At 48.1% G+C, this 24,374-nt stretch overlaps 1 protein-coding gene across 3 annotated transcripts in view; it reads left to right on the top strand.

Annotated features, from left to right (window-relative positions):
* The first annotated feature begins 7,783 nt into the window (after nt 1–7,783).
* The window catches only part of LOC129713298 (cytoplasmic polyadenylation element-binding protein 2-like), a 33,143-nt gene continuing 16,552 nt past the window's right edge, over nt 7,784–24,374 (top strand). The window contains exons 1-2 of one of the 3 annotated variants that reach the window (XM_055662251.1): nt 7,784–7,969; nt 8,828–9,537. In XM_055662251.1, the coding sequence (XP_055518226.1) occupies nt 7,960–7,969; nt 8,828–9,537 (720 nt within the window). In that variant the 5' untranslated portion in view covers nt 7,784–7,959. Of the gene's footprint in view, nt 7,970–8,497; nt 9,538–24,374 lie in introns of those variants that run through there. The other 2 variants (XM_055662254.1, XM_055662252.1) reach the window with 2 other exon arrangements.

Raw genomic sequence — 24,374 nt, 5'->3', positions numbered from 1 at the left:
ACTGGTGCACAGACAGCCACCACATGGTCCTTGACAGATCTGGGTGAAGATCCAGTGGCATGGAGTCCAAGACGACCGGAGACCCTTTCCTGCTGCAGCCTTCATCCGCCTTCCCAGCCGTTGTGACGCTCCACTAAGGTCAGCCATCATCCTCCGCCTGTTCCGCCGTTGAGGTCTCGGTTGGATTGCTCTTTGTCAGAGACCTCCCCCTCGACCGTACCACCATGAGTGACCCTACCAGGAGCATAGCTCCAGACGGCATCGCTCTCAGGATCTCACGTCCACACAAGCTTCTCCACCACCACAAGGTGACAATCCACAGAGAAGTTCCATGCTCTATCTTTCAGCCAAAGTGTGAGGTGTTGTATTTTGGGACATCTAGCCAGTGCAGGATTTCACGGTGAACAATAGGGCCCTGGGGAGTTTCATCCAGCTAAGGGTCTAGGAGTGCAAGTACATGTTTCCATGATTGTGGTGGCACAGTTAGAAATGCTTTTGGCACATCATCCTTCATCTGTTAAGAAACTGAGTATAGTCGCTGGGACATTATGTTTCACTTGTACAAGGTGAACCTGCACTTTGAGTATTGTGTTCTGCTTTGGTCACCCTGCTGTGGGAAAGATGCCATTAATCTGGAATGGGTGCAAAGATGATTTACAAGGATGTTGCCAGGACTCAGCCTGAGCTATAGGGAGAGATTGGATAAAGGGATCGGGGTATGGAGAGAAGGCAGGTACAGGATACTGAGTTGGATGATCAGCCATGATCATATTGAATGGCGGTGCAGGCTCGAAGGGCCGAATGGCCTACTCCTGCACCTATTTTCTATGTTTCTATAAGCTAGAACTTTAATCTTTGTAGTGTAGGAAGCTGAAGGCTCATCTTACAGATGAGATTACAAGTGCTAAGATCTACTGGTTTGATCCGAAGTGACATACCAGTGGATTATAGTGTTTAAATATTCTATTAATTTATTTAGTTTAGTGTAGTTTAGAGATACAGCGTTGAAACAGGCCCACCGAGTCCGTGCCAACCAGCAATCTACACACACTAGTGACAATTTACACTTTTACCAAGCTAAGCAGTCTATAGACCTGTACACCTTTGGAGTGTGGTAGGAAACTGCTCCAGGGAAAAACCCATGCACGTCATGGGGAGAACATATGGGGAACACCTATAGTCAGAATCGAATCGGGATCCCTGGCGCTATAAAGGCCCTGTCCCACGATGCCAGTTTACCCAAGAGCTCTCCCGAGTTTAAAAAAAAAATCTAAACTCGTGATAAGTACGTAGCGGGTACGTCGGAGCTCGTGGATGTCTCGTAGCGGCTCGTAATGCTAATGGCAGGTACTCAGGGAAATGCGGAAACTCTTGAAGTTTTTTCAACAGTGTGAAAAATTGGCAAGAGTAAAAAAACACTCGCGATGAAGTACCACGAGTTTTATTTTTTCAACGCTGGAGAGCTCTTGGGTGAACTCGCATCGTGGGACAGGGGCTTAAGGCAGCAACTCTACCGCTGTGCCATACTACCGCCCAAGTGCCTCTCTAGGCATCTAGTTTACTGCCCAGCCCTGTCTCAGACATGTCTGCTATAATCCTGAAATGTGAGCAAATAACCCATTTAGTGTGTACTATCGAGTGTTGCATGTTGGAAAGAGGACCGAACAATGACAGCATTGAATTTGAAGCAGGATTCCCATCAAGTCGAACCGTGAGGACTCAAGGAAAGGTTGGTCATTGAGCTAAGTTACCGAGAGGAAGGAACAAAATTGAAAGCCAACAAAACAAGGTCAGGACCTAAACCGCTCCCAATTTCCCAGGCAAAACTCTACATTTTAACACTCTTTACAAACATGTACAATCATGCAGGACCTGTTTAAAATAAATCAATTAACTATTTTAGAACACTTTTTAATTAAAATTGATTAATATATTAATATTTAATACATTTTAATATAAATATTTAATGTAACTTAACCAAATAAAATATATTTTTAAAAGTTTCATTAAATATTCTGGCAGTGCATTTCTTGACTCATTTCAATGCAGTACCTATGCCAGGTTAACCTGGTGTGTGCTCAGCTGGTAGTTTTCCCAGTCAGTCTTCAACTGAAATAAGAGTAATTATCATGGTATAAAGGTGGCGTTGTCTGAGGTGGACTGGAAAAAAATAAGGCAAGAGACAGGCCGGTCGATGAACAGTGGCAGATATTCAAAAAAACGGACGATAATGCTCAGCTAGAATTTATCCCAATTAAAAAGAAGGATTGCATGAGGGAGGGGCACAATCTGTGGGCAGCAAAGGAGATCAGTGAACCAGAATGCTAAATAGAAAAGTAAGTAAGTAACATTTAAAGTGGCATGGGCAGGGTGGCAGGATAGAAGTCTAAAGCTTCCTGCAAATGACTGAAAATCTCATCAGCAAATTGATTCTGAGAGAAGCACATATATTAAACACAGCTATAATTTTTTGTGATTATATACTGTATACATATATATACATGTATGCATATATATATATATATATATTCACATAAAGTGTATATATATATCAAGTCAAGTCAAGTTTATTTGTCACATACACATACGAGAGAGATGTGCAGTGAAATGAAAATTGGCAATGCTTGCAGATTGTGCAAAAAACACACTACAAACAGAATGGAACAGAATCACATATTACATATTTGTGGGAGGGAGGGAAGAAAAATGAAAACACCCCAGCAATTTTAAAAAGACAGCACACAACAGTAAAATGGTTCAGTAAAGTTAGTCCCTGGAGAGATAGGAGTTTACAGTCGCGACAGAAGAATGTACATATATATTATATATATGTACATATATATTATATATATACATATGTGTGTGTGCATATTTATATATACACATATGTGTGTATATATATATATTCACATAAACATAGCTGTTTTACATTATATTTAAGAAGGAACTGCAGATGCTGGAATATCGAAGGTAGACAAAAATGCTGGAGAAACTGAGCAGGTACAGCATCTATGGAGCGAAGGAAATAGGCAACATTTCGGGCCGAAACACTTCTTCAGACCCTTATTTATTATATACATTTTCTCTTAGAATCAATATTCTTATGAGATTTTCTTCAGTCATTTGCAGCAAACTTTGCAGACTTATATTATAAATGCCTGTCCTGCTGAGTTACTCCACCATTTTGTGTCTATCTTCAGTTTAAACCAGCTTCTGCAGTTCCTTCCCACACATAGAAGTGTTCGAGGCAGTCCAAAGGAGATTCCCCAAGGTAATTCCTGGCTTGGAAGGGATGTCCAAACAAGATAGGGTGAAGAGTTTGGGCCTTCGAGATCACCATTAATTATGCTTTTTTTTTTAACTTAATTTAATTTAACAAATTAAATTCCAGGCTAACATTTGAATTATGACTGCAGGACATGGATCTGGACATCTGTTTGCTGGTTCAGTGACAACTATTTGCTGCTTACACTGCCAAATAAATAAGACATGTTCTGGTAGGGAACAAGAGATAGAAGCTTGCGTCAGCCTTGTAACGCCTGCTGCCTTGTGCCAGCTCCAGGTTCTGTATGGGAGTTTGCACGTTCTCCCCGTGACCTGCGTGGGTTTCCTCCAAGATCTTTAGTTTCCTCCCACACTCCAAAGACGTACAGGTTTGAAGGTTAATTGGCTCAATATAACTGTAAAATTGTCCCTGGTGTGTGTATGATAGTGTTAACGTGTGGGGATTACTGGCCAGTGTGGGCCAAAGGACCTGTTTCCACGCTGTATCTCTAAATTAAACTAAGAAAACTACATGGAATTAGGCCCATGGCCTAACTTGCCAACCAACATGTACCATCTACGCTAGTCCCACCTGCCCATATCCCTCTTCTGGTCGATAAAAGGGTATTTAGCGATCTAGCTATTAAGAGCATTTGAAAATCAATATTACATTTTTTTTTTTAAATCAGTTCAATCAGAGCTGCATATTTAGAGATTCATTTTCGGTTGTAATACGTACAGTTTCTTCAATCCTTTTTCATTATCAGTAAATTCTTGTAATCCCCAGAATTTGTAATCTCTAGATTTAAAGTCATAGAATCTAATTAAAGAAGGGCTGTCACGGTGGCGCAGCGGTAGAGTTGCTGCCTTATAGCGAATGCAGCTCCGGAGATCCGGGTTCGATCCCGGCTACGGGTGCTGTCTGTATGTGCTCCTTGTGACCTCTGTGGGTTTTCTCCGAGATCTTCGGTTTCCTCCCACATTCCAAAGACGTACAGGTTTGTAGGTAATCGGTTGGTAAACTTTAAAATTGTCCCTAGTGGGTGTAGGATGTGCGGGGATCGCTGGTCGGCGCGGACCCGGTGGGTCGAAGGGCCTGTTTCCGTGCTGTACCTCTAATACTAAACTCTAAATCATACAGCGTGGAAATAAGCCCTTTGACCCAACTTGCCCACACCATCAACGTGTCCCATCTACACTCGTCCCAACTATGGCCCATAACCCTTTAAACCTGTTCTGTCCATGTACCTGTTCAAATGTTTCTTAAATGTTGTGATAGCACCTGCCTCAACTACCTCCTCTGGCAGCTTGTTCCATACACCTCTGTGGCCCCTGTCCCACTTAGGAAACCTGAACGGAAACCTCTGGAGACTTTGCGTCCCACCCAAGGTTTCCGTGCGGTTCCCAGAGGTTGCAGGTTGCAGGTGGTTGCCGGAGGTTGCAGGTAGTGGAAGCAGGTAGGGAGACTGACAAAAACCTCCGGGAACCGCACGGAAACCTTCGGTGTGCCACAAAGTCTCCAGAGGTTTCTGTTCAGGTTTCCTAAGTGGGACAGGGGCATTACCCTTCAGGTTCCTATTAAAATCTTGAATATACTGTGACTGAGTTGCCACAGATTGATTGATTCAGATGGAAACAGCTCCTTCAGTCACGGAGTCCACACCAACCATTGATCAGCCATTTCACACCAATTCTATGTTATCCCACTTTCTCGTCCGCTCCCTACAATTTACAGTTCAATTAACGTACAGATCCGCACGTCTTTGGGATGTGGTAGAAATATCCCTTAACTTGACCTCCACAGCCTTCTGTGGCAATGAATTCCACAGATTCACCAGCATCTGAAATAAATAAAGAAATTCCTCCTCATCTCCTTCCTAAAGGAACGTCCTTTAATTCTGAGGCTACGGCCTCTGGTCCTAGACTCTCCCACTAGTGGAAACATCCACTATATTTGTGAAGGAACATGGACTGGGTGGTGGACATTGGCCCTTTAAAATACGCTGCGTCAAAGAGGGTGTGTGCGAGCAGTGACTGGCTCGGGTCATTACGTCAGCTAATATCAGGAACTACAAGTAAACTCTAATGTCACACAGCTGCTTGCTGGGAGCTCTAGTTTGTCTCGTGTCTCTGTCACTTCCTCTGGTGTGAGAATTCAAACACTACAACTCCCACAATGCAGTGCCGGAGCTATGTGGCATCCACATAGCCGTGGCCTTTATTGATTTAATTGATAGATTGCAAATTTATTAATGTGTTATTTTAGCTGAGCAAATCCCTTTTGAGGGAAGGTTAAAGTTCTTCCAACATTCCATCAACCAACAACAGCTAAAATGAGGGGCAACATTTTCACCTGTGGCAATTTTACCTGTGGCAATTTTACCTGTGGCATTTTCACCTGTGGCATCTGAGGGGCAAATTTTAAATAACAAAGTGCGGTGGGTGTGTGGAACAAGCTGACGGAGGGGGTAGGTGAGGCAGGTACTATCACAACGTTTAAAAAACATTTGGACAGGTACATGGATGGAATCGGTCTTTAGAAGGATATGGGCTAAATGCAGGCAGGTGGGTCTAGTGTAGATGGGGCATGTTGGTCAGCATAGGCAAGTTGGGTTGAAGGGGCTGTTTCCACGCTGTGTGGCTCTTAAGACTCAATAAGGGAATACAAGGATGCTGGTTTAGAAAAAAAAGACAAAAAGTGCTGGAGTAACTCAGCAGGTCAGGCACATCAGCGCCTCTACTTCCTGAGAAGATTGCGGAGATTCGGTATGTCAAAGAGTATTCTCTTGAACTTCTGCAGGGGCACAGTAGAGAGCATACTGACTGGTTGCATCGTTGCCTGGTTCGGCAACTTGAACGTCCAGGAGCGGAAAAGACTGCAAAAAGTTGTGAACACTGCCCAGCCTATCACCGGTTCTGAGATACTTAGTCAAACTACATGGAAACAGGCCCTTCAGCTCAATTTGCCCACGCCAACCAACATGCCCCATCTACACTAGTTCCACCTGCCTGCGTTTGATCCATATCCTTCTAAACCTTTCCAAGCATTTTTACATCCTGAGATCGTACCTCCTCCAGCAGCTCGTTCCATACACCTACCACCCTTTGTGTAAAAGAGTTGCCCTTCAGATTCCTCTTCCCTCTTCATAAACCTAAGTCCTTTGGTTCTCGATTCCCCAAATCCAGGTAAAATACTCTTGTGCATTTATCCTATCTATTCCTCTCATGTCATAATCTTACACACCCTCTATACGATCACACCTCATCTTCCTGCACTCCAAGGAATCGAGCCAAAGCCCTCGAGTCCTGGCAACATCCCCGTGAATCATCTCTGCACCCTTTCCAGTTTAACCACACCTTTCATCTAACATGGTGCCCAGAACTGAACCCAATACCCTAAATGTGGCCTTGCCACATCCTGTACAATAAAAATATATTGTTAAAATAAACAGTTTCCGTTTATATATAGCAGCTCGTGGAGATTTCAATGGCCGTCTGTCCATTGGCACAGCATTTGCAGTTTAATCATTGCTGCAAAATGTAGGAGACTCTTAAAAATAGCGGAGTCAGGGGATATGGGGAGAAGGCAGGAACGGGGTACTGATTGGGGATGATTAGCCATGATCACATTGAATGGCGGTGCTGGCTCGAAGGGCTGAATGGCCTACCCCTGCACCTGTTGTCTATTATCTATTGTCATGACTCAATCAATTTGTCTCATAAGCAGCAATGCAATGATAATTGTGTGAGAAGGAACTGCAGATGCTGGTTTACACTAAAGATGGACACAAAATGCTGGAGTAACTCAGCGGGTCAGGCAGCATCTCTGGAGAAAAGGATTAGGTGACGTTTCGGGTCGAGACCCTTCTTCAGACTGAATTTATGAAGAGCCAGATTTAATCTTGACCTCAGGCACACAGTCTGTGTGGAGTTTGCATGTTCTCCCTGTGACTGTGTGGGTTTCCCCGGGTGCTCCAATTTCCTCGCACACCCCAGCACTTGGCACATTAAATGGGAACTGTAAATTGACTCCAGGGTGTAGGTAGTGGGGGGGGGAGACTTGATTGGAATATGGTAAGATTTAAAAAAAAATTCGACCAATGTAGAATTGGTGCAAGTGGGTTGGTGGCCAGCATGGATTCAGTGGGCCGAAGGGCCTGTTTTTTTTCTCTCTGTGCTGTTATCTCCCCTTGTGTCCCGATGTCAATGAATCTCGCTGTGATGAGGGGGGTGGGCACAGAACTGCGCCGAAGCAAAGAGCGAAAACCACACACACACAAAACTGCAATGCATTTCAGAAATGTCAATAAAAACGTCAAAACATGTTTTTTTTTTAAAAAATAAAATTCTGCACTGGGTCTGAATTGAACTGACGGGCAAATTGCCGGCACCGAAGCAGATCAGGTGCGGTGTTTGCGACATAGGGTTTAAATAGAGACAGGGAGGAATTAAAATATGAAGCAACCAGAATGCTCTGGAGTGTTGCAGCTTTAGTTCCGGAGTAAAGCGGCGAGCAGTGGGTCATTAAACACAATCTTGTGATCTTGGTTATTCCATTTTGATGCGATCGATGAGGAAGGACAGGGGAACGGGAGAGAGAGGGAGAGAACGCAAGCACACATACACAAGACACATACACAGCGCACATACACACACACAGCGCGACAGCAGCGGCAAGCAAGCGCTGCCCGCATTATGCTGCTAGGTTAGTTTCATGTCGTTTCGTGCGTTCGTTGCGGCGTTGGCTGAAACTGACGCGGTGCTGTGTTGTTACACAACCCGGGCGGCTCAGTGGCCGAGGATCGCCGGGGTAGAGCCGCGCCGGGCTGTGCTACTGGGCTAGGCTTGGCTTAACCCTCTCCCGTCTCCTCCAAAACCCCCCTCTTCTCTCCTCTCCTTCCCAACCTACCCCCCCTCCCCTCCTTTTTACTCTTTCCTTCTCACCTCTCCTCTTCTCCATTTCTCCTCTTCCCCCAACCCGTCCCTTTTGCAAGGAATTCCTCTTTCCCTCTCACCTCTCCTCTTCTCCATTTCTCCTATCCTCTCCTCCCCTCTTCCCCAACCCGTCCCTTTTGCAAGGAATTCCTCTTTCCCTCTCACCTCTCCTCTTCTCAATTTCTCCTATCCTCTCCTCCCCTCTTCCCCCACCCCCTTCCTTTTGCAAGGAATTCCTCTTCACCTCACCTCTCTCCTCTCCTCTTCCCCAACCCCTCCCTTTTATCCTCTCCACCTCACCTCTTCTCCTCCCCTCTTCCCCCAACCCCTCCCTTTTGCAAGGAATTCCTCTTTCACCTCACCTCTTCTCTCCTCCCCTCTTCCCCCAACCCCTCCCTTTTGCAAGGAATTCCTCTCCTCTCCTTTCTTCCCCTCTCCCCTCCCCCCCCCCCACACCCCCCTCCCCTCCTTTAGTATAAGGAATTCCCTTCCTCTCCTCTCTTCCCATCCACAACCAACCAACCCCCTCTCCCCTTCTCAACCACCACCTCCTTTTTGTTTTCTATAAGGATTTCCCTTCCCTTACTCCTCTCCCCCCCCCCCCCCCCCCCACCTCTGCCAATTCTAGCCATGCTCCAGAATGACACCAAAAGACAAGCCGTTTGCAACGCATACCTGGAGCCCGACCTGGAGCCCTTCCAGGGTGCAGAGGTCCAGAGTGGAGAGGGGAGTACCCAGCTGGACTGCCACCACACCACTGCCAACTTGGTTCTGCAGGATCTGGGAGGGAGTGGCTCATCCCACAACAGCCTAGGCTGGTCCACCAGCCAGGCGGGCGAGGAGAACCTTCTGCAACAAAGGGTCCTGCCCACGGCCATGCTTCTGCCCAAGATGGTCCACCTGGGGCCTCTCTTCGGAGGAGGGACCTACCCTTCGGCCCATCAGATGGGGCTGTCCCAGCAGCACAGGCAGTCACCGCTCAGCCAGCACCAACACCCCCACCAAGCGACCTTCACCCAGAGGAACGGCTTCAGCGGGCAGCAACAGGCCTTCAGGGCGTACAACTGGGGAGGCCACCAGCAGCAAGGTGGTGGCGGTGGAGGTGGAGGTGGTGGTGGAGTCTGGGGATCCATCAACACTACCTGCAGCAGGGGCTTGAGAAGATCGATGGGAGTCTCGAACTCGATTCCCTCCTGCTCCTCCAAGAGGCCCTTCTCCAGTCATGTCCTGTTGCCCCCAAAGTTGAACAGAAGCCGCCCAGGATTAACACCCAAATCTTGGATGGAAGACAACCCGGTGAACACAGATGGCAATAGCAACTGGCTGCCACATCAGCAGGTAAACCCTCATCTTCCTCTGTAGTCCTGATTAGTACTGGGGGGTTATGGGGACAAAGGCAAGGTGAATGGGGCTGAGAGGGAAGGATGGATCAGACATGATAGAATGGCGGAGTAGAGTAGGTGGGCCGAATGGCCTTATTCTGTTCCTAGAGCTTATGAACGTGAACCTGTGAGCTCCATAGGACTTTGGTTTGGGCTGCACTTGGTGAAACACATGTAGTTCAGGCCACCCCATCGCAGGTGGAGGCTTTGGAGAGGGTGCAGAGGAGACTTTACCCAAATTGGAGGGTTTAAATCCAGGGAGAGGTTGGACGGACTGGGATTGTTTTCTCTGGCACGTCAGAGGTTGAGAATTTTATAAACTGCCGAGAGGCATAGATAGGGTGGACAGTCAGAGCCTTTCTCGCAGGATGGAGATGTCCAATACTAGAGGGCACAGCTATAAGGTGAGAGGGGGGAGAAGTTTTTTTTACACAGAGAGTGGTGGGGGCCAGGAAGGCATTACCCGTGTGGGAATGTGGTGAAGGGGGCAGATATGAAAGTGGCGTTTTAAGAGGATTTTAGGCAGGAACATGCAAGTGCAGGGAATAGTGGGACATGGGACCGTGTATCATCCAGTATTGAGTACAGAGGTTGGGGAGGTCATGTTGCAGTTATACAAGGCGTCGGTGAGGCCACTATTCGAGTATTGTGTTCAGTTTTGGGCATCGTGTTATAGGAAAGATGTTGTCAAGCTGGAAAGGGTGCAGAGAAGATTTACGAGGACGTTGTCAGGACTCGAGGACCTGAACAATAGGCCGGGATTCTCTACCTTGGAGCGCAGGAGGGTAATGGCACAGATAAAGGCACAGAGTTTCTTGCCCATAGTAGGGGAATCGAGAATCGAGAACCAGAGGACAAAGGTTTAAGGTGAGGGAGGAAGGATTTAATAGCAACCTGAAGAGCAACTTTTTTACTCAAAGGGCGGTGGGTGTATGGAACGAGATGCCGGAGGAGGTATTTGAGGCAGGTACCATCGCAACATTTAAGAAACATTTAGATAGGTAAATAAATGGGTGGGACAGGGTTTAGAGTGATAAGGGCCAGATGCAGGCAGGTGGAACTACTGTAGATAATACACAAAAGTGCTGGAGAAACTCAGCGGGTGAGGCAGCATCTATGGAGTGAAGGAAATAGGCAATGTTTTGGGCCGAAAAACCTTCTTCAGACTGAGGGGAGGGGGGGGGAAGGAGAAAGGAAGAGGAGGAGGAGACAGAGGGCTGAGGGAGAGATGAGAAGGGGAGGAGACAGTGAGGGCCACCTGAAATTGGAGAAGTCAATGTCCATGTCGCTGGGGTATAAACTGCCCAGGCGATGGTACATGTTGGCCGTTGTGGACAAGTTGGGCTGAAGGGGCGGTTTTCACGCTGTATGGCTCTGTGTACAGGGAGATGTGATCATCTTGCCATCATGTTTGTGATAAACATTGTGGGCTGAATGGCCCGTTCCTGTGCTGTACCTCTATGTTCCAACTGTCGCAGCCTGCCTGAAAGCATATTGGCTGTTTGCTGTTACTGAATGGATCACCTCGTTTGACTGGAACCCAGTGGTTTGTTTGCACTCCGTTACCTCCTGGTTGGTGGGTCGTGATCAGCCCAGTGGCACAACCATTCGAGCCGCTGCCTCACAACCCGAGTGACCCAGGTTCGATCCTGACGTCCGGTGATGTAGGGTTGGGGTGGTCTCCCTGCGGCTGTGTACGTTACCACAAACGACACACACATACTGGGAATAAATTGGCCGTTAGAAATCGCCCCCAATGTAGGTGGGTGTTGGAATAGCTGCATATTTAGGGTCTTTTTACCCAGGTTGAAAATGTCAAAGACTAGAGGGCTTAGTTTTAAGGTGAGAGGGGTTGTGAGTGAACAGAGGGCGGTGGGTGCCTGGAACGTCTTGTCGAGGGTGGTGGTGGAGGCAGATAAAATGGGTGGCCTTTAAGAGATGTTTGGATAGGCATATGGCTGAACTGTGAGTGGAGGGATATGCATTATGTGCAGGGAGATAAGAGTCAGTCTTGACATCAGGTTCGGCACAGACATTGTAGGTCAAAGGGCTGTTTCTGTGCTGTGCTGTTCTATGTGCGGCATCATTTTTTACAGAGTGCTGGGTGCCTGGAACATGCTGCCAGAGGTGGTGGTGGAAGCAGGTGTAATAGAGGCATTTCGATGGGAACGTTGATATTTCTGAAACAGAGGGATATGGTTCATGTTCGGCAGATGGAACAGCATTAGAGTTGCTGCCTCACAGCGCCCGAGACCCGGGTTCCATCCTGACTATGGATGCTGTTTCTACGGAGTTTGTATGTTCTCCCTGTGACCACGTGGGTTTTCTCCGGGTGCCCCAGTTTCCACCCACGTTCCAAGGGTGTGCAGGTTAATTAGCTTCTGTAAATTGTCCCCAGCGTGTAGGATGGTGCTAGTGTACGGTGTAGAGTAGATGGTCGGCCTGGACTCTGTGCTGGTTTCCGCGCTGTATCTCTTCAACTAAACTAAACGGAATGAGCAGGCAGAGGAGATTAGTTTTAACTTGGCATTGTGCTCAGCATGGACATTGTGGGCCGAAGGGCCAGATCAATCTTCTAATCGATCTCGCAAGGAATTTATTTATTTATGCCGACTATGTTCTGTTGTGCTGAAGCAAAGCAAGAATTTCATTGTCCTATCTGGGCCACATGACAATAAACTCTCTTGACTCTTGAAAATTAGTGGGGGAGCAGGTGTTTGTTCTGTGAACTAACAGAGGAAGGATGGGCCAAATGGCCTGTGCTGTGAAATAAGGAAATGTAGAAGATCGGGGTTAAAGTCTCATTCCCATGTCTCGTATGATCAGCCATGATCACATTGAGTGGTGGTGTTGGCTCGAAGGGCCAGATGGCCTACTCCTGCACCTATTGCCTATTCTGGAGGTGACAGCAGAAATGATAAACCCAAGATCTATCAACACTATTGTATGTAAAAGATCAAAGGGACATCTGAAATGGCAGAGTTTTAACCTTGCAATAGCCTCATTTAAAAATCAACACACCATCTGACCATCGCCACAGTTCCTGAGTAGGAATGAATTTTAATTTGGAGATGCAGCGTGGAAACTGGTCCTTCGGCAAACCGGGTCCGCGCCGACCTGCGATCAGCCCGTACACTAGTTCTATGTAATCCCAGTTTCGCATCCTACACACCAGGGGTAATCTTACAGAAGCCAATTAACCTACCTTGAAATGGCGGATCATTTCCTCAGTTGTAAAGTGCTTTGAAAAATCCTAGGAAGGATGGGATAAGTGTGTATTGAGAAGTGGGCCTTTCTTGTTTGAGCTGGCTGATTGCATCCCAGGATGGGAACATGAAATACTAGAGGGCATACCTTTAAGGTGAGAGGGGCCATGTTTGCGGTGCATGTTTTTTTACACAGAGGATGATGGGTGCCATGAACGTTCTGCCAGCAGTGGTGGTTGAATTAGATACGTTAATGGCATTTAAAATACATTTGGATAGGCGCATGGAATAGATGGATATGGGTTATAGAAACATAGAAAATAGGTGCAGGAGGAGGCCATTCGGCCCTTCGAGCCAGCACCGCCATTCATTGTGATCATGGCTGATCATCCCTATCAATAACCCGTGCCTGCTTTCTCCCCATATCCCTTGACTCCACTAACCCCTAGAGCTCCATCTATAGAAACATATTACATATTCCATATTACATTATTGCCATAGAGGGAGTGCAGAGACGGTTCACCAGACTGATTCCTGGGATGGCAGGACTGTCTTATGAAGAAAGACTGGATAGACTTGGTTTATACTCTCTAGAATTTAGGAGATTGAGAGGGGATCTTATAGAAACTTACAAAATTCTTAAGGGGTTGGACAGGCTAGATGCAGGAATATTGTTCCCGATGTTAGGGAAGTCCAGGACAAGGGGTCACAGCTTAAGGATAAGGGGGAAATCCTTTAAAACCGAGATGAGAAGAACTTTTTTCACACAGAGAGTGGTGAATCTCTGGAACTCTCTGCCACAGAGGGTAGTTGAGGCCAGTTCATTGGCTATATTTAAGAGGGAGTTAGATGTGGCCCTTGTGGCTAAGGGAATCAGGAGGTATGGAGAGAAGGCAGGTACGGGATACTGAGTTGGATGATCAGCCATGATCATATTGAATGGCGGTGCAGGCTCGAAGGGCCGAATGGCCTACTCCTGCACCTAATTTCTATGTTTCTATATTCCTGTTATGAACAGGAAGATATGGTCCTGGCATCATGTTCGGCACAGACACTGTGGGCCGAAGGGCATGTTCTTGTGTTCATACTGATCCATGCTCTAACATGGTTCTCAGTCCCGACGAACCATAGGTGTTCCTCATCATTCAGGAGTTTGTGAACCCCAGCGTAGGGTTAAGAAGGTGGGAGGTGATGCAGTCGTCTGGGCCACTGCATCTGTGTTCTGTAGAGGCCCGGGTAGTGTGTATGTGTAGAGGGTGTATCCACTTGCGGCAGAGTCTAGGACCAGAGGGCACAGCCTCAGAATAAAAAGATGGATCTTCAGAAAGGAGATGAGGAGGGATTTCTTCAGTCAGAGTGTAGTTTAGTTTGGTTTAGTTTAGACTCGGCTGGCCGAAGGCCCTGCTTCCATGCTGTATCTCTAAACTCTAACCATGGGCACAAGATTCTTGGAGCAACTCAGCGGGACGGGCAGCATCTCTGGAGAAAAGGAATAGGTGACGTTTGGGGTCAGAACCTTTCTTGTGCCCTTGACAACCCAAAATGTCAACTATTCCTTTTAGTTTAGTTTTAGTTTAGTTTAGGGATACAGCGTGGAACCAGGCCCTTCGGCCCACCAAATCCACATCAGCCAACTATCCCAGCACATTAACATTATCTTACACACACTAGGGACAATTTACATTTATGCCAAGCCAATTAACCTACACACCAGTACGTCTTTGGAGTGTGGATGCAAACCGAAGGTCTCGGAGAAAACCCACGCGGTCATGGGGAGAAGGCACAAACTCCATATGGACAGCACCCATAGTCAGGATCGAACCTGGGACTCTGGCACTGCAAACGCTGGAAGGCAGCAACTCTACTACTGTGCCGCCCAGAATTCACTGCCACAGATGGTTGTGGAGGCCCAGTGGATGTTTTTAAAGCAGAGATTGACAGGTAATTGATTGTGATTGGTAATCAGTGATTATTGATTGGTAAGGGAGTCAGGGTTAGGAGGGAGAGATAGATCAGCCATGATTGAATGGCAGAGTAGACCTGATGGGCCGAATGGCCTAATTCTACTCCTATTCCTTATGACCTTATCATGTGACAGTCAAGTACCATTCATTCACAGTGCACTTTACGGGGGGAGGTGGGGCAATGGAAGAATGACAAAGTAATTGTCAGATAGCCACCTTACTTCACATTTTAGAAGGGGGATGTAAACCGAGAATGTATTAAAAAAAAAAATAAAGGAGAGAAAAGATTTAAAATTCTTGGGGTAGCACAGTGGTAGAGATGCTGCGTTACAGCGCCAGAGACCAGGTTCGATCCTGGCAACGGGTGTTGTCTTTCCACAGTTTGTACGTTCTCCCTGTGGCCCACGTGGGTTTTCTCCAGGTGCTCTGGTTTCCTCCCACACTCCAAAGACATGTAGGTTTGTAAGTTAGTTGGCGTCGGTAAAATTGTATATTGCCCCTTGTGTATGGGATGGTGCTAGTGTATGGGGTGATCGCTGGTCGGCGTGGACTCGGTGGGCCAAAGGGCCTGGTTCTGCGCTCTAAAGTCTGAAATCTGAGTCTCCAAATTCACTTGGTTATGATGCCTGTCCCACTTGGGCAATTTTTTAGGCAACTACAGGCGACTAGTTTGTTTATTTAATCTTATTTATATAGCACATTTTTAGTCAACTTGCATTGACCACAAAGTGCTTCACATAATTACATTACATTTACACACAGGCAAAGGTGGGTGAAGTGTCTTGCCCCAAGGACACAACGACAGTATACACTCCAAGCGGGATTCGAACCGGCTACCTTCCGGTCGCCAGCCGAACACTTAGCCCATTGTGCCATCTGTCGTCCCACATCCCTTGTTGCCACATGTTCGCCAGTGGTCGGCCGGTAGTCGTCTCCTCAGTCCCGCAGAAAGTTGTAGCGTCTTTCTGGTCGCCACGAAATTTTCAACATGTTGAAATATTTTCGCCGACAGTGGGTTTGACGCCAATGAGCGTAGCTCGACTTTTCCTGGCGTAGGTTGTCGCCGATTTTTTTGTTGCCAAGTGGGACAGGCCCGTCAGCTGAACCTGGGAACCTGTGTTGAAATTCATCACGAGATAGAAACTGTCCATAGAAATTAGGTCTCAGGAGTATTCCCATTCGGCCCTTCGAGCCTGCACCGCCATTTAATATCCATGGCTGATCCCAACTCAGTATCCCGTACCTGCCTTCTCTCCATACCCCCTGATCCCCTTAGCCACAAGGGCCACATCTAACTCCCTCTTAAATATAGCCAATGAACTGGCCTCAACTACCCTCTGTGGCAGAGAGTTCCAGAGATTCACTACTCTCTGTGTGAAAAAAGTTCTTCTCATCTCGGTTTTAAAGGATTTCCCCCTTATCCTTAGGTTCCCCCTTATCCTTAAGATCTCTCTGTCCCTCCGATTCTGGTCTCTGGCACATTCCCAATTTCACTCCACCTGCAGCTGTGGAATTCCATCTTCCCAACTCATCCCATTAAGGGTCTGGGATTTGGTCTCCCCAGTTCTCCAACACTCCACAGTTTCATAGGTTAACTGGCTTGGAATAGTTGTAAATTGTCCCCAGTGTGTGTAGGATAGTGTTAGTGTGCGGGGATCGCTGGTTGGCGTGGACTCGGTGGGCCACCACTGAAGGGCCTGTTTCCCTAGAAGTTAGCAAGTGTAATAGACGAGGGGGCGAATGAAACAACTCACCCCATCGTCCCAGCCTACTAGTTTGTTTGCACCCTCAACCATCAGTTCCAGTCTCCTATCAGTCGGCCTGTCCTGAGATTTCCGTAACACTACATAAATAGGGGTCGCTGTTATTGGTGCCCATAGTAACAATGCTGGTAGTCACGGCAAGTTGGAGGGGGAGGAGGGAGATGCATGTTTATCAAAGGATAGGGATTTGCCGGCTATGGGATCTGGGCCAGGCGAGGAATTGAGGTCACCTTACATCCGCTATGATCATATTGAATGGTTCACAAGTTACAGGGGTAGAATTAGGCCATTCGGCCCATCGAGTCCACTCCACCATTCAATTAAAGCTGATCTCTGCCTTCTAATTCCATTTTCCTGCCTTCTCCCCATAACCCTTGACACCCGTTCTAATCAAGAATGTATCTATCTCTGCCTTACAAATATCCACTAACTAGGCCTCCACAGCCCTCTGTGGCAATGACTTCCACAGATTAACTACCTTCTGACTAATGAAGCTCCTCCTCGCCTCCTTTCTAAAAGAGCTCCCTTTAATTCTGAGGCTGTGACCTCTAGTCCTAGACTCTCCCACCAGTGGAAACATCCTCTCCACATCCACTCTATCAATGCCTTTCATTATTCTGTAAATTTCAATGAGGTCCCCCCTCTACCTTCTAAACTCCAGTGGGTACACAGGCCCAGTGCTGTCAAATGCTCATCATATGCTAACCCACTCATTCCTGGAATAATTCTCGTAAACCTCCTCTGCACCGTTTCCAGAGACTGCACATCCTTCCTCTGATATGGGGCCCAAATTTGTTCCCAGTACTCCAAATGCGGCCTGACCAGCGAATGGTGAGGCAGGTATTGTGGGGCCTGATAGCCAACCTTAGTTATTCTCCACTGTTAGGGAAACTTGAACAATACAATAGTCAATAGGTGCAGGAGAAGACCATTCGGCCCTTCGAGCCAGCACCGCCATTCAATGTGATCATGGCTGCTCATCCCCAATCACTACCCCGTTCCTGCCTTCTCCCCATATCCTCTGACTCTGCTATCTTTAAGAACCCTATCTAGCTCTCTCTTGAAAGTATCCAGAGAACCGGCCTCCACCGCCCTCTGAGGCGGAGAATTCCACAGACTCACCACTTTCATACCTCCCTTTTCTCCCCCCCTTCCAGCTTTCTTTCTCCCCTACAATCCGTCTGAAGAAGAGTCCCGGGGAAGGAAAAGCTGGAAGTGAGGGTGATTTGCAGCATCCGCAGCCTCTCACACACCTTCTGCTCGTATCTCTGGCCTTTGTTCCAGCTGTGTGTCTACCAACCCTCCACTCCCCTCCCCACCTGTGTTCACCCATTACCTACCATGCTTTGCCCTGCTCCTCCCAGCTCACCCCCCATCCCCCTACAATCAGTCTGAAGAAGGATCCTGACCCAAAACGTCAACTATCCATGTTCCCCTGGGATGCTGCCCGACCCGCTGAGTTACTCCAGCATTTTGTGTGTTTTTTTTTTTTTTGCAAACCGGCATCTGCAGTTCTATGTTTCTACATTCTAGCTATTACCTTGTGTAGAAGGCTGTAACGGAGAGAGGGCTGGTTACTGATTTTTGGACAGGGTACGTCAGCTACTCTCCCGCAGCTACGATGAGGGTCTTTTCCGTCAGAATGCCGACACATCGCTCTCCTCAGCCGCTGATGAATCCGTGCTTGACAATGCGTTGCTTCTTATAACATCTGTGCCAGTAGAACGTATGTCATTGCCGACCACAATTATCTGCCTGCACGTCACCTTATCCATCCATCCATCCTCCGTATATCCTTGTGACTGTTCAATAATCTCTTAAATACCACGATCGTAACTGCCTCCAGTCACGGCGGCGCAGCGGTAAAGTTGCTGCCTTGCAGCGCCAGAGACCCAGGTTCGATCCTGACCGCGGGTCCTGTCTGTACGGAGTTTGTGTATGTTTCTCCCCGTGACCACGTGGGTTTCCTCCGGGCGCTCCGGTTTCCTCCCGGGCTCCAAAAGAGTTGCGGGGTTCATTGGCTTCTGCAAATGACCCCCAGTGTGTCGGATAGAACTGGTGTACGGGCGATCGCTGGTTGGCGCGGAATCGAAGGCCGTGGGGCCCTGTTTCCGCGCTGTGTCTCTAAACCACCACCGTTTGTAGCGCATTCAAGGCAGTGAAATAAATAAACGTGATCCCTACATTTCACATTGGAGGTCTCGTCTGACGAGGGAAGGGCTGTAATTTGCCCTTCCAAATGTGAAAAAGGATTTAAATCATGGAGGATTCTAACAAGGTGCTAATCCTGTGGGGAGGGGGGGGGGGGGGGGGGGGGGGGGGGGGGGGGGGGGGGGGGAGGCTGTCGATGGACAAGTCTCTGGCTTTCCACTTCCCCACAAGGTCACCCTGGAACTGGAGCAAAGGAGGCGAGGAATCATGGAGGAAGGAGATCAAAGTGATTATTACAGAGAGTCATTGGAAGGGGTTCGAGAATGGTTTGGGAAAAATAAGGGGGAGAAAGCGGGGAGGCAAGTCAAAAATCCTCTAATTGGCAGCTCGAGGGCCTGGGATTTAACTAATTACAATAGGGTCTATGACCCAGCCTGAATCCACCGGCTTAAAATGTCTTCCAGCTCTTTTGAAAGCAGCAAACCTTCCTTTATAAAATGACAAGTTTCGCAATAAGATCAATTTTTGGCATTTACTCGAGGAAATGGAAATGCTCATTGTCTCCACGTGAGTATGGCCCTGAGGGTCAATAATTGGCTTGGCGTGCATATAATCTGACAGGGTTTTTTATTAATAACTGCGCCTAGCTCAGTGACCTAAAGGTGCTGAGTTTTATTTAGAGACACGGTGCAGAAATAGGCCCTTCGGCCCGTCGAGTCTGCGTCGGCCAGCGATCCCGTACACGGTCTACACACTAGGGCCAATTTGCAAACTTACCGATACCAATTGCCCTACAACCCACGTGGTGACGGGTAGAGCGCGCAAACTCCGCACGGCCAGCACCCGTGGTCAGGATCGAACCCGGGTCTCTGCCGCTGTAAGGCAACAACTCTACTGCTGTGCCACCGTGCCACTCATAGGTCTCGTTGGGGTTGGAGCCCAGAATGTCTGCAAAAAGGGTTGCTCGCCGTTTGTCGGAGTGGCGGGCATCAGGCCAGTGGTGATGGTCACTGCGACGGCAAGTCAAGGGACAGGGATAGAAACATAGAAAATAGGTGCAGGAGTAGGCCATTCAGCCCTTCGAGCCTGCACCACCATTCAATATGATCATGGCTGATCATCCAACTCAGTATCCTGTACCTGCCTACTCTCCATACCCCCCGATCCCTTTAGCCACAAGGGCCACATCTAACTCCCTCTTAAATATAGCCAATGAACTGGCCTCAACTACCTTCTGTGGCAGAGAATTCCAGAGATTCACCACTCTCTGTGTGAAAAATGTTTTCCTCATCTCGGTCCTAAAAGATTTCCCCCTTATCCTTAAACTGTGACCCCTTGTTCTGGATATGGAATGGGACTGTTGATCTCTCACCCTTGACCTTTGACCTTGGACCTCTGAGGCCCTTTGTTGAACTCCTGCCATTGACCTATTACCCAGTGGAACTGACTGCTTTGTGCTCATGGCCGTCCTGGGTGTATGATTTGGTTGGCACGGGAGATGCCACGAATCTCTGAGGGAATCTGTTTGTATAGATAGTCAGCAGCAGTATTCTCAAGGAAGCCATTTTTATGGGTAATGTGTTTTCCTCTGCTGCTCGTGGACGATGGAACAAAAAGCCCTTCAGAAGAGGATTTTCCATCGGGAAGCCTTGGTTTAATAATCCGTGGTATGACAGAACAAAGGGAGGTGGGTGATGGACAGGAAGATACTGATGACTAGCAGGGTGGGGTCCAACAAATGGCTGTTTAGTTTAGTGCCAAAACGGCCCCCGAGTCCACACCACACCACGATCACCCCGTACATCGGCACTATCCCCCACACTAGGGACAATTTACAATCTTTACCGAAGCCAATTAAACTACAAACCTTTGTGTCTTTGGAGTGTGGGAGGATGAGGGGGTATCTTATAGAAACATATAAAATTATAAAAGGACTGGACAAGCTAGATGCAGGAAATATGGTCCCAATGTTGGACGAGTCCAGAACCAGGGGCCACAGTCTTAGAATAAAGGGGAGGCCATTTAAGACTGAGGGAGAAAAAAGTTTTTCACCCAGAGAGTTGTGAATTTGTGGAATTCCCTGCCACAGAGGGCAGTGGAGGCCAAATCACTGGATGGATTTAAGAGAGAGTTAGATAGAGCTCTAGGGGTTAGTGGAGTCAAGGGATATGGGGAGAAGGCAGGCACGGGTTATTGATTGGGGACCATCAGCCATGATCACAATGAATGATGTTGCTGGCTCGAAGGGCCGAATGGCCTCCTCCTGCACCTATTTTCTATGTTTCTAAACCGGAAAACCTGGAGAAAACCCACGCAGGTCGCGGGGAGAACGTACAAACTCCGTTCAGACAGCACCCGTGGTCGGGATCGAACCCCGGGTCTCTGGCACTGTGAGGCAGCAACTCTGTCGCTGCGCCACCGTGCCGACCCGCTTTTTGGTTAGGCCATTGAATTGCAGGTCTGGGTATTAGTGGAAGCAGAATGAGCCGTGGCAGACAAGATGGCCGTCATGGTGGCAATAAAATGGTGGAAGAACTCAACAGGTCAGACAGCATCTGTGGAGGAAAATGGTCAGTCATCGAGCCGTACAGCGTGGAAACAGGCCCTTAGGCCCAACATGCCCACACCGACCAACATATCCATCTACGCTAGTCCCACCTGCCTGCGTTTGGCTCGTATCCCTCTATACCTGTCCTATCCATGTACCTGTCTAAATGTTTCTTAAACGTTGCGATTGTACCTCCTCCGGCAGCTCGTTCCATGCACCCACCACACTGTGTGGAAAAAACTACCCCTCAGGTTCCTATAAAATCTTTCCCCCAACACCTTAAACCTATGTCCTCTGGTTCTCGATTCCTCTACTCTGGGCAAGAGGGCCTGTGTGATCTATTCATGCCAAGATTTTGTAAGTATCACCCGTCATTCTCCAGAGGTCCATGGAATAAAGACCTCGCCCGCTCAGCCTCCCCCTATAGATCAGGCCCTCGAGTCCTGGCAATATCCTCGTCAATCTTCCCTGCACCCTTTCCGGCTTGGCAAGATCTTTCCTATAACAAAGTGTCCAAAACTGAACACAATACTCTAAATGCAGCCTCACCAACGTCATATAGAACTGCAACATGACCTCCCGACATCTATGCACAATACACTGACTGTTGAAGGTCACTGTGCGAAAATCCGTTTTGACCAACCTATCTAGCGTAGTGTTGCTGCTTTGAGCGCCAGAGACCACGGGTTCAATCTACAGGTGCTGTCCGTATGGAGTTTGTACGTTCTTCCCCGTGACCTGCGCGGGTTTTCTCCGAGATCTTCGGTTTCCTTCCACACTCCAAATGTTGTACAGGTTTGTAGGTTAATGGGCTTGGTATAAGTGTAAAATTGTCCCTAGTGTGTGTAGGATAGTGTTAATAGTCAATAGATAGTAGGTGCAGGAGTAGGCCAATCGGCCCTTTGAGCCAGCACCGCCATTCAATGTGACCATGGCTGATCATCCCCGATCAATACCCCGTTCCTGCCTTCTCCCCATATCCCCTGACTGCTATCTTTAAGAGCCCTATCTAGCTCTCTCTTAAAAGTATCCAGAGAACCGCCCTCCACCGCCCTCTGAGGCAGAGAATTCCACAGATTCACAACTCTCTGTGTGAATGTAGTGTGTGGGGATCGCTAGTCGGTGCGGACTCGGTGGGCCGAAAGGCCTGTTTCTGCGTTGTATCTCTATAACTAAACACAAAAAAATTAAACCACCTATACGTGTTGGCACATTCACCAAACTATGTACCTGCACTGCCCGATCCAGTGCGTTTCTGCATAAGGTGCCCGTATACACGATGAATAAGCACGTGTGCCACGTGGCAACAAAACAAAATAATCACACTTAACTGTTTCGAGGTTCTGATAATGCTGTGTGTGGTCACAGAAAAAGCTCTGGGACGGGTAACGTTTTGTGTCGGGGGCCCGTCTTCAGGTGTGGAGGGAGGGCTGTGGAGGCCAAGTCAATGGATATTTTTAAGGCGGAGATTGATAGATTTGTGATTAGTACAGGTGTCGGCGGCTTTGGGGCAAAGGCAGGAGTTGGGGTTAGGAGGGAGAGATAGATGGCGGAGTAGACTTGATGGGCCGAATGGCTAATTCTGCTCCTGTCACATGAGCTTATGGGGGGTGGGGGGAGAAAGCTGGAAAGGAGAGGTGAGGTGGGACAAAGGCTGGCAGGTAATACCTAGATACAGGTGAAGGGAGTTCTCAGCTGATGGGTGGACAGAGCTGAACAAGGCTGGAGGTGCAATGGAGTCAAAAGGGTGTCAGATAAGGAAGAAAGAGTCGTGGGGAAGTTGGAGGGAGGGGGAGGGGGGGGGGGGGGAGCGTACAGGATCTTATTCACGTTTCAGAAAGAACTGCAGATGCTGGAAAAATCGAAGGTAAACAAAAATGCTGGAGAAACTCAGCAGGTGAGGCAGCATCTATGGAGTGAAGGAATAGGCGACGTTTCGGGTGGAGACCCTTCTTCAGACTGATGTGGGGGTGGGGGGGGGAAGAAGAAAGGAAGATGCGGAGACAGTGGGCTCTCTCCACCTCTTCCTTTCATCCCCGCCTTCCCCCTCCCCCCCCCCCCTCTCCCTCTCTCCGACCTCGGAGCTTATTTATTGTCTGCTGTATCTTGATGGAAATCTGAAGGTCATATGAAATTTTCCACTGCTCAAATCACACAACACTTGGGGAGTAGGAAGCACAGGTGCCTCGTCACGTGAGGAGGAACGCCTTGGCAAACATCACAGGTGTCGGGTCACAATGCTGATCTCCTGTCTGAGCCCGCTGCTCTATCAGAGCTTTGAATTAAATGTTTAATGAACAAGCATGGAAACAAGGGCCCGCCGAGCCCACACCGACCGTTGATCACCCTTTCAATAAACAATAGGTGCAGGAGTAGCCATTCGGCCCTTCGAGCCAGCACCGCCAAGCTAGAATTCAGAAGATTGTGGGGGGATCTTACAGAAACGTACAAAATTCAAGGGGTTGGACAGGCTAGATGCAGGAAGATTATTCCCGATGTTGGGGAAGTCCAGAATTAGGGGTCACTGTTTAAGGATAAGAGGGAAATCTTTTAGGACCGAGATGAGAAAATAATTTTTTACACAGAGTGGCGAATCTCTGGAATTCTCTGCCACAGAAGGTAGTTGAGGCCAGTTCATTGGCTATATTTAAGAGGGAGTTAGATGTGGATCTTGTGGCTAAAGCGATCAGGGGGTATGGAGAGAAGGCAGGGATGGGATACTGAGTTGGATGATCAGCCATGATCATATTGAATGGCGGTGCAGGCTCGAAGGGCCGAATGGCCTAATCCTGCACCTATTTTCTATGTTTCTATGATCATCCCTGATCATCCCCAATCAGTACCCCGTTCCTGCCTTCTCCCCGTATCCCCTGACTCAATAGACAATAGACAACAGGTGCAGGAGTAGGCCATTCGGCCCTTCGAGCCAGCATCGCCATTCAATGTGATCATCCCGCTATCTTTAGTTCTATGTTGTAACCGTTTCCGCATCCACCCCCTAGAGTCTTGGGGCAATTTACACGGAAGACACGGAAGGTTGGCACAGCGGTAGAGTTGTAGCCTTACAGCGCCAGGGAGCCAGGTTCGATCCTGACCACGGGTGCTGTGTGTATTGAGTTTGTACGTTCCTCCTCAGGTGTCAAGACATTACGGGGGAAAAG

This window comes from Leucoraja erinacea, chromosome 35, assembly GCF_028641065.1.
Source record: "Leucoraja erinacea ecotype New England chromosome 35, Leri_hhj_1, whole genome shotgun sequence".
Taxonomy (NCBI): domain Eukaryota; kingdom Metazoa; phylum Chordata; class Chondrichthyes; order Rajiformes; family Rajidae; genus Leucoraja; species Leucoraja erinaceus.
Note: the sequence above shows the minus strand (reverse complement) of the source record. Positions and strands in the feature narration are given on the sequence as shown.